Here is a 9,522-nt window from a genome sequence, read left to right as displayed (position 1 = left end):
ATGTTAACACTACTTAAATAGAGAGCTTGTTTGCTTCGTAATGGTGAGCAGTTCAGCTCTCACGATCGGCAGTCGAAATTATCTGCAGCTGGAACACTTCGCATGGTTTCACCATTATCGTGTGGAGAGTAATAGGAGAAGGAATTGCGTTAGTCTCTTGATTTTTAAATATATTAAAAACTTTTAAGTTGGGAAACAATTCGGAGCTGATCACTATATTGAACATAGATCTAAAAGAGAGTATCGAGGAAATTTGAAACAATATTTATGACAATTAAATACGAAAAATATAAAAGGGGAAAATATGGTAATACCTGCCAATACTACTTAAAAGAAAAAGGTAAAGACATGGAACCGCTCTTCTCCCCAGATGGCGTATTTGAGCGTTGCGATCGCGAAGAGCATCTGATGAGCTTCGAACAGCAAATACTCATCCTTGTGCTGTTTTCCTCTTTGATCAGGACAAATGAACAAGGGAAATGTAGATTAAGGGCTAATTATTCATTAATTGCTAGCGATATAATTACTAATGAGATATTCGAACGCAATTACAATAAATCTTTCTTAGTGCCAGTCCGACTATAACCTTTACGATTACAGTGGCCTTGAACTAAATAGGTTGACGTCAGCATGACAAAATTTCTCATCCAGCTGTAAAATTTCTCTGCTGTGTCTTGTTGTGTCTCTCCTCTTTGGTTTAGTCAACAAGAAAAACAATAAATTTCTATAATTTCCCTATCGTTTAATTAATAATTATGTAAATTGCAGTTTATTTTAAAGCAGTACTCCGATTAATAAAAAGTAATATTATATAATAAAGCTTACAATCGTATAAGTATTTTGTTATAATTATATGAAATTATTTTTTACTATGTCCTCCATAGAATAAAATGAGAATTATTTTGCAAATTTTCTGATCTCTTTAAAGTTAAATAAACCATAATTTCATTTGTATATCCCATTAAAATGCATATTTAAGTACCTGTTAAACATTTATCTCTATAAATACTGTAAATAGTCGACTATTTAATGTATAGAATAGTTATGTTTCTTGGTTTAGTGATTATATTGGTAACTTGTACTTCATAGTTGGTAAGTTTCTTATTCTACTGTTGAAAAGATCTTTATGTAGAAAAAGAAATTTTATTCATAAAGAATTCATTTTTAACATTTTAATGAATCCTTATTGCATATATTTCTTAATACTTGTCAGGACTGTTAAGATAATTATGTACAAGAGATACAGCAATTTAAAGAATTTTCTCAATCAAGAAAAATTCGATTTTATCAATATAATTTAGACAAATACTTAAAATTATACCTATTCAAATGAATATTATGTTAAATTTTTAAATAACTTATTGCAGGCTTAATTTTCTTAAAATGTTTTTCATCCTGTGTACAATTGAAGGTGAAAAATTATTTACAGTATGGAACAACTAGTATTAATAAATCCATCGTTAATAAGTGATACATTTTAATATATTTATACTAACACAATAAAAACAAAAAGGATAAAAAAGAGAGATTACCAAAGAAAATTAAAAAATTTAAGTGCTATTTACTTTGCATAAGCTGCAAGTTTATCAAATAACTCTTTCTTCTTAGTGGCTGAGAGAAAATTTATTCTGAGTATTAGTATAATTTTGAGTAAAAGCTGGATAAAGATATGGAGAATTCTTATTTTAAATAGGGACTCTCTTTTAGTAAGAAGGTACGAAGAAAAGGATCCTAGGTCCTAAGGACCCACTGTTTCTAACGTCTAGTAGAATCAATGTAACATAACATCATTGAGTGGAAAGATTCACAAAATAAGTATTGAAGCGCAAAATGAGAAATCTTGAAAATTTATGTTTCCTAGTATATTTAGCACCAATAATCATTGTTTTTCTTTTAATTTAATAAGTAACAAAGGATTCGAAGGTTGAATTAAATGAACTGAAGTTGGATTGAATTTAATGAAACCTGTAATGACAAGTTGTTCAGTATATACAAAAGTTACAATGGATTTGGTGCAAGGATATTATAGAAATGTATTAATGTTTGAAATCAAGAATTATTTAAATATGTTTGGTAGATATCCATTATTGGGACCACATGACGCCAAACTTCTTCCTAACTTAGAAACAGTGTCAGATTCTGGTTTTATACTCGTTGCTAGCAGTAATTAATACTCGTGAGAGTATGTAAAGCGATATCACCATTATTTAAGATAACAATTCTTATCGAATATAATATCCCAATTATTAGGAATAGCTATCATGATTAAATACAATAATGTGATCATTATCAATGCCACAACATATCTATAAGATATTTTTGTGAATATAATATATATTGATAACTAAAGAATATATTATTGTGAGTGCTGATGAATTCTATTTAGATAACATTGACCTATGTAGAAGTATAAATCAATTAAATTGAAAAAATATCGTTATATGTTGTTAAATATTGACATTATTGACAGTAAATCAATAAAAAAAAATTTACTTATTCGTTTTTGTAAAAAATGTTTGTGTTGGCAGTTACTTGGAAAAGCAGTGTCACCAATATTTGATTCCTATACTCGATAAGTACCTAAGTTTAATTAAATGAACTAAATTGGGATTAAAAATATGAATCCTAAATGAATTATTGTTCAGTACACAAAAATGACAAGGGATTTAGTTCAAGAAATACTAGATGCCATCATAAATTTTTTTTATTTTTTTATAAAATGTATTGTATTGTATATAAATCAGAAACTATTAAAATATGTATGGTAACTTATTAATTTTGATTTTTATTGAAATAATTGACTTTTCAGCAATTTCATTCACCTGATCTAACATGATTGAGCCTAATCATTCTTTTAAAAGTGTTGAAGAAGAAAGGGATTATTACAAAAAATTGGCTATTACCTATGAAAAAAAGTAATTATTATTATTATTTTTTTTTTACTATTGCTTTAACCTTATTATTTCTGTAAAATTTGAGTGTTGTTCAACCTTTTCTTTTGCATTCAGCATTTTTAGTGTTAAATATATTCTTAAAATAACTCAGAATGCACAGAAACTTTTAACTTTGTTCTAAAAGTCCACATTTTGGGCTTCCCCCTTTTTTATAATTTTTTTTTCTTCTTAATTTTACAAGCTTTATAAAATTTATTTAAAATATTTATCTATTCAATATCTAAATGAAAGTCATTTTTCAATACTTCACAAAGTGAACATCTTGAGATTAAATGCTATTCTATCCTCTATTTCCAACCTTTTAGTTATTTCACTATCTTTAAATTTGTCACGCTGGTTAAATGTAGCAGTAATTAAAAATAAGATTATAGAATGAATGAACACTTTGTACATTTTATTTACAGAAATACTAATAAGATGATGTTTAGGAGTAGGACTGGGCGATATTAGAAATTATGTATCGTGATGCATCGTCAGTTTTGCTTCGCGATATAGCGATGTATCGCGATATAGTATTTTTGAATTTCATTTACTTGTAAGGCACAGAAAGTCAGATTTCTATCGAAACTCCATACTCAAATTGATTTAAATCAATTTATAAGTTTGAAGATACAATGTTTTGCTTAAGAAAGATATTAAATAAATTGACTACTATGCACAAAACTTACTTAAAATATTTATTGAAAAAATGTGTTGATACAGAATGAAATATTTGAACCTCTTTATCGTTTATAAGGTATTAGCAGTCTAATTAAGTACCTAATTACCTAAATTATTAATTAATTAAATTATTAATTAATTAAATTATTAATTAATTATTAATTAATTTAGGTAATTATTAGGTAACTTTACTAAGCTTTTAACTAGAAATAAAAGAAAGTTTAAAACGATAGGTTTATGAATTATTTGAAAATCAATTAGTTTAAGCGAATGAAATTTTGAAAAAAAAAAGTTTAAAGCCGTAAAAAATAATTTTACTAAATGAGCCAAATAAAAATAACTTTGATAATTACATAATTATTAAGTTCAATTGTAATGTTCAAATTCTAAATGTAAAAGTAAACGCAAGTTTTGTTATATTTTCTGAAAATGATCACGCAAATAACGAAAGATTTCTTAATTTAAAAATAAATAATAAAAAAATAAATAAAATAGAAATTTATCAATATATTAACCTAACAATCTAGAAAGAAAATTTAAAAAGTAAGTTCGTTAAAAATTATTTGTATGTTCAAAACAAAGTGCTAAATAAATTTAAAAAAAAAAAAAAATAATAATAATAAAACGCTTTTAAATCACTATTTTTTATTATTATTATTTCACATAAATAATTACATAAAATTGAATAATGACCGAATTATGAACGAAAAACAAAGTAAGGTTTAATTTCTTAAAAATAAAAACAAAAGAATTGTGATATTCGATAATATATTTAGCTAATTAACTAATAATATTAAAAGAAAATTTAAAAAAAAAACTGATTGTAGATTCTCTCTAATAAAACGAAAAACATGAATAAAATTCGCAAACCTTTCAAGTTTTTTTCGAATAAACGAAGTTGATTGACTTATGTCCAAATCCAAATGACAAAAAATAAGTTTTGTTTTAACTTTATTTCTAAAAATAAAAGCAACTCAAGATTTATAAATTTAAAATCAGCAATAAAAACCCATTAAATTATTAGAAGTTTTATCCAAAAAGTTTTTAATAAATTAAAAGAAAAGAAAAAAAACTTAACAAATTTAATTACTTTGTAACTTAATTCTTTATGGGCGCTTTAAATTAGATTTCCGATAATTTTCACATTTAAAAATAAGAAAAAGTTTTGTTGAAAAAAAATTACCTAATTAATGACGAAACTCTTTATAAATTCTTTTCAATAATAGATTGCGTTCAGAACAAGGCAACGGCAGCGATCACGAAGTTAGTCCCACTGAAAATAATCTACAAGAAATGATATCAAGTTGCGACAAAACAAAAAACAAACTAAGAGGTGCGAAAACGAACATGCGAGATCACGATATAGTATTCTCAAAACTCTGGTTCTGATTCTACCGCTAATCAATCAAGGCCATTTCAATGAACGAAACGAACACCCCGAGTCGGCATCGGAACATAACGGAAGATCCTTGCGTGTCTTATATCGCTATATCGTCTTTCCTCGAAGACTTAAATCGAATTTCTGATGCATCGCCTGGAACGAAAGTCGCTGTATCGACTTGCCGATATAGGCGTTAAATCGATATGTCGCGATACATCGATTTATAGCTCAGTCCTATTTAGGAAACTAAAACATTAAAAACTGACTTTCATTCAGATATTGAATATAATATGTATTGATAATTATTATCATTAAATGCTAGTGAAATTTATTTCAACTTTTTATTCTTATGTTATCCTAAAAATAAGCATCACAAAGTAAGTGTTACCTCAAATTCTAATAACTTATTTTCCTTTATATTACTTCGGAAAAATTTTGCATTAGAAGTTCAAAATAACTTTTTTAGTTTTAAATTTTAATAATTTCGTTATGTTTAGATTAAAATTTTTAACATATAACTTGAATCAAATAAATTTAAAAAATTGTAATTTGAATGAAATTTTACCTTTTGAGTCAATTATAAAATTCTGAGAAAATTAACGCCTGTTCAAAATATCTATGTTTGATGTAGTAATAAAAAACCCAATATATAACAACAATATTAGTAAAATATATGAAATTCTTAGTTATTATTATAATAATTTTTAGTTTGCTATTAAGTTCTATCCCATTTGTTCTCTCCAAACTATAATTATATCGGAATTTTAAATATGTATGAAATTCAAAATTTCTATTTGGAGCTTATAGATAAGTAATCATAGATTAATATAAGATTAATTATAATAATATAGAATTCTTTTTTTAATTTTTTTCATCTTCAATTTAAAAAGAATCTTTGATTCCTTTTCTCATTTTAAAACTGAAGTTATTGCTCTGTTATTTTAGTCTATTGTGTAACTTTGGTCATACTAAAATGTATAAAATTCTTTCTTTTTATTCATTTATTATTATTTAAAGAAAAAAAAACTTCAATTGAAGGAAAGTCTTATATTCTCTTCCTTATCTTAAGTCCCATAGGATCATAAAAACACGGTTCTCAGTAGGACACCAAAGTCAAGCATCGCTGGCTGTGGTCAGTGAGCGGGTGGGTGACCACTTTGATTAGCCTGCGTAGAGACCGAGGGTGCATGGTATCAGTCCTCATTAAACTGTTCTACCTTAAAGTGCTCGATTTCACACGCAGGTCGTCAGGCTACCGAAGCAGGGGAGCCCTCCCTTCCGCAGAGGATCAAAACTGTGTTAGCATGTCTTTCGGATCATCCTCAGAGATGTTTCCCAGACCATCGCCAATAGCCCATTATGCAGCTCTAGTGCGACGTAATATGAAATACCTAAGTACCTTATGTTAAAACTAAAATTATTGTACGATTATACAGTTGTAAATAAGTTTAAAATATCTAAGTTGAATTTTAGGTTCTAATAGGTTAGTCTATAGCACTAAATGTGTTGAAATGTATAGAATTCTTTATTTTTATTATTATTATTTTTTTAAAAACATTTTGCTTTAAACGAAAAAAAATCTTCTCTTCCTTATCTTCATTAAAAGGGAATTATTTGTGTTATTACAGAATTATATGTTAAGATGTTTTTGTAGTAAATGTTTATGCAATGGATACCTGATAATTGTTATTCTAATTATTTATTAGATACCAGGAAACTAAACTTGATTTGGAGGAGTTTCAAGAAAGCAGTCGTGAACTTGAAGCAGAATTAGAAGCTCAGCTTGAACAAACAGAGTCTCGAAATAAGGAATTGAAATCTCTATCAAGCAGATTTCAACTTGATTGTGAATCTTTAAAGGTGAACTTTTCTTTTTTTTGTTGACAATTTATCTTAAAAGAAAGAGACATTTATTAAAGTACATAAATGGTTACTTGCAACTGAGGAATTGAAGCCCCAAACCATAATAATTTTTGGCAAAATTAAAACTACTTAAAGATCTTTTTCTTTTTTTTTTTTTTACTAATTTTTAAAGTACAATAAAAAATTACAATAATCAAAAAAATTTCAAAGGTAAAATTTTACAATAACAGGGTGGCTACCCACCTGGAAAACCTGGAATTATCAAGGAATTTTTTTATACTGGAAAAAACCTGGAAAAGTCAGGGAAATTTAAACAAAAACCTGGAAAAATCAGAGAATTTAAAAGATAAGCTGGAATTTTTCTTTTAAGTTAAATTATTTTACCATCCCTTATATCCACTTTAATTTAGACGTAAATTTATCTTAAAAAAGTTGAGATATCAACTCAGCAATACTTTTCTTGCATTAAAATTCTCTTCATTATTACCCTGCTAAACTAGAACGCCATTTCAAACTCTTTGATGCTGGGAAATGAATGGAGAAATCTTCGACCTCTTTAAAGATTATGGGACAGTTAAAGAAAGGCAAAACTGTGGAAGAAAGAATATTTTCTTCTGTTTGTAACAGTAGCGTTTTTTTATTTTTTAAATCTTCTTTTAGTCTGTGGGCTGAATTCACTAATTGTTGAAGTTTGTTGCGACACTTCGGGAGTATTTTTTTCTTTAACAAAATTATTCAAAATGTTTTAGTACTTTTAACTTTATAAAATTCTCCAAAAAATAATTGGATATAATTTAGAGATTTTATCTTGCACTCTTTTTCTGAAAGCTTTTGTCCAATGAGTTATTTTTTCTCAGCAAAACCAACCAATTGCTAAAAGCAAAATTGTTACAATTGTTGCATTGATGCTGATTTTCTGGATTTCATGATAACTTTTATTTTGATATTTCTGAAATTGTTTCTCCTTTTACCCTAAAAAGCTGACAAAAGCCAAGAAATGTATGGAAAACATGTTGAATGATATATAAGCTTAGAATGGCATTTTTTTTTTTAAATTTATATTTGTTTATTAGAAAGAGGGAAAGAAAAACTTTGTTTTTTTGTTCTGCACTGTACAGGGACAGGTTTCAAGTTGAGCAACCAGATGACCAAAATTTTAAATTTAATATTAAGTAAACTAGGTATCATTTCCAAAGTAAAAAATTGAAGATTTAGAAATAATGATTGTTAATCTATAAATATCAGTTTTCAATAAGTCATAGGCTGTTAAATGAAGGGCAACATCATTTGAAATTTTTAACCGCGGTAAGGGAATCTGTAACAAAGTACAGTTTTTTTTGTTTTTTGTTTTTTTATTTTTGAAAGAATTCACACTAATAATAGAAAATGGAAAGAATAATAATTAAAGTAAACTATAACAAAACAGGTTGTCTTGCACAAATATGTAGAAACATTTTTCATTTTGATTTGCTATAAAAAAAATTCTCAAGATACACTTTTGATGTTTTACATGCAACGCCAAAATGCATAATTAATTGTACTGTAGCACTAGGATTTAATATAATCAAATTATTTTTTCTGTTTAAACCAAGATTTTGGTAATAATAAATATTTTTATTTTAAACTAATAATTAATTTTTACACACCACTCAGTCTGACACTACTACTTAAATCTACTTGCAATACAACAATAACTAACATCCTATTCAATTTTTAGGTAAATGGGATAAAAATTATTAGTTATTTATTGGACCTGTAATTGATCAATGAAGCTGGAGAGGGGGTATTAAAAAGAGATACAAATTTATTCTACGAGGGTTGTAAATTAAATAGTGGCAACTTAACCTTGAAAGTCACAGAAGGGATGGATATGCACAAATAGGATATGGGAGCGGTGAGGTGACGCTGTTGTCGATGTGTAGAGTGCAAAAAACAGTTGATCTGCTTAGAAGGGTAGATGTTGTGTGGCGTTAAGGTGAAGAGTTTCGTTTCCATCGCTCTAAAGCATGTTTTCAAAAGGTGATCAGCGGTCGTGACTTAAAATCAAGGTTGCCTGTGGCGCAAATGCATTACCGTATAGGACAGTAGCACGATGGATTCAAGCATCTCGTCTTTTTTCGTCATTAAGCCTTTTGAAAATATGCTTTAGAGCGATGGAAACGAAACTCCTTACTTTAATGCCACACAACAACTACCCTTCTAAGCAGACCGACTGTTTTTTGCACTCTACACATCGACAACAGCGTCACCTCACCGCTCCCATATCCTATTTGCGCATGTCCGCTCTTCTGTGAGTTTCAAGGTCAAGTTGTTACTATTTAATTTACAACCTTCGTAGAATTCATGTTAAATTTTTTCCAAAAATTTGGCCCATCTTTTACGCTACAACCGGACATATACTCTTTCTTGTTCACTGCTAGCTATGCCACTAAATAGAAGTAAAAGGCATATCGATAAATATTGTCTGCTATAAAAAGATTATTTAATTTTATGCAGGCAATAAATTCTACAATTTTCAAAATGATTAAATTTAAGAAAATATTGCTTAAATATGAGTTTCATTTATATAGTTAATATATTACATTGATGTTAATTTATTACATTGTTGTTAATATACGTTGCATAGTTAAAATGAGTGATTTTTCAACCAACTTTTATAAGATA

General features: G+C 27.4%; 1 protein-coding gene across 3 annotated transcripts in view; it reads left to right on the top strand.

The window, feature by feature from the left end:
• Nucleotides 1-455: 455 nt before the first annotated feature.
• Nucleotides 456-9,522, top strand: part of LOC107456311 (nuclear distribution protein nudE homolog 1) — a 28,142-nt gene continuing 19,075 nt past the window's right edge. For 2 of the 3 annotated variants that reach the window (XM_016074152.5, XM_016074150.4), the window contains exons 1-3: nucleotides 456-801; nucleotides 2,810-2,915; nucleotides 6,702-6,855. In XM_016074152.5, coding sequence (XP_015929638.1) covers nucleotides 2,833-2,915; nucleotides 6,702-6,855 — 237 coding nt within the window. In that variant the 5' untranslated portion in view covers nucleotides 456-801; nucleotides 2,810-2,832. Of the gene's footprint in view, nucleotides 1,093-2,809; nucleotides 2,916-6,701; nucleotides 6,856-9,522 lie in introns of all 3 variants that reach the window. The other variant, XM_016074151.4, reaches the window with a different exon arrangement.

Source organism: Parasteatoda tepidariorum, chromosome 8, assembly GCF_982258835.1.
Source record: "Parasteatoda tepidariorum strain Cologne lab strain chromosome 8, Ptep-v5.0, whole genome shotgun sequence".
NCBI lineage: Eukaryota > Metazoa > Arthropoda > Arachnida > Araneae > Theridiidae > Parasteatoda > Parasteatoda tepidariorum.
This window is presented reverse-complemented; position numbering and strand designations above follow the sequence as displayed.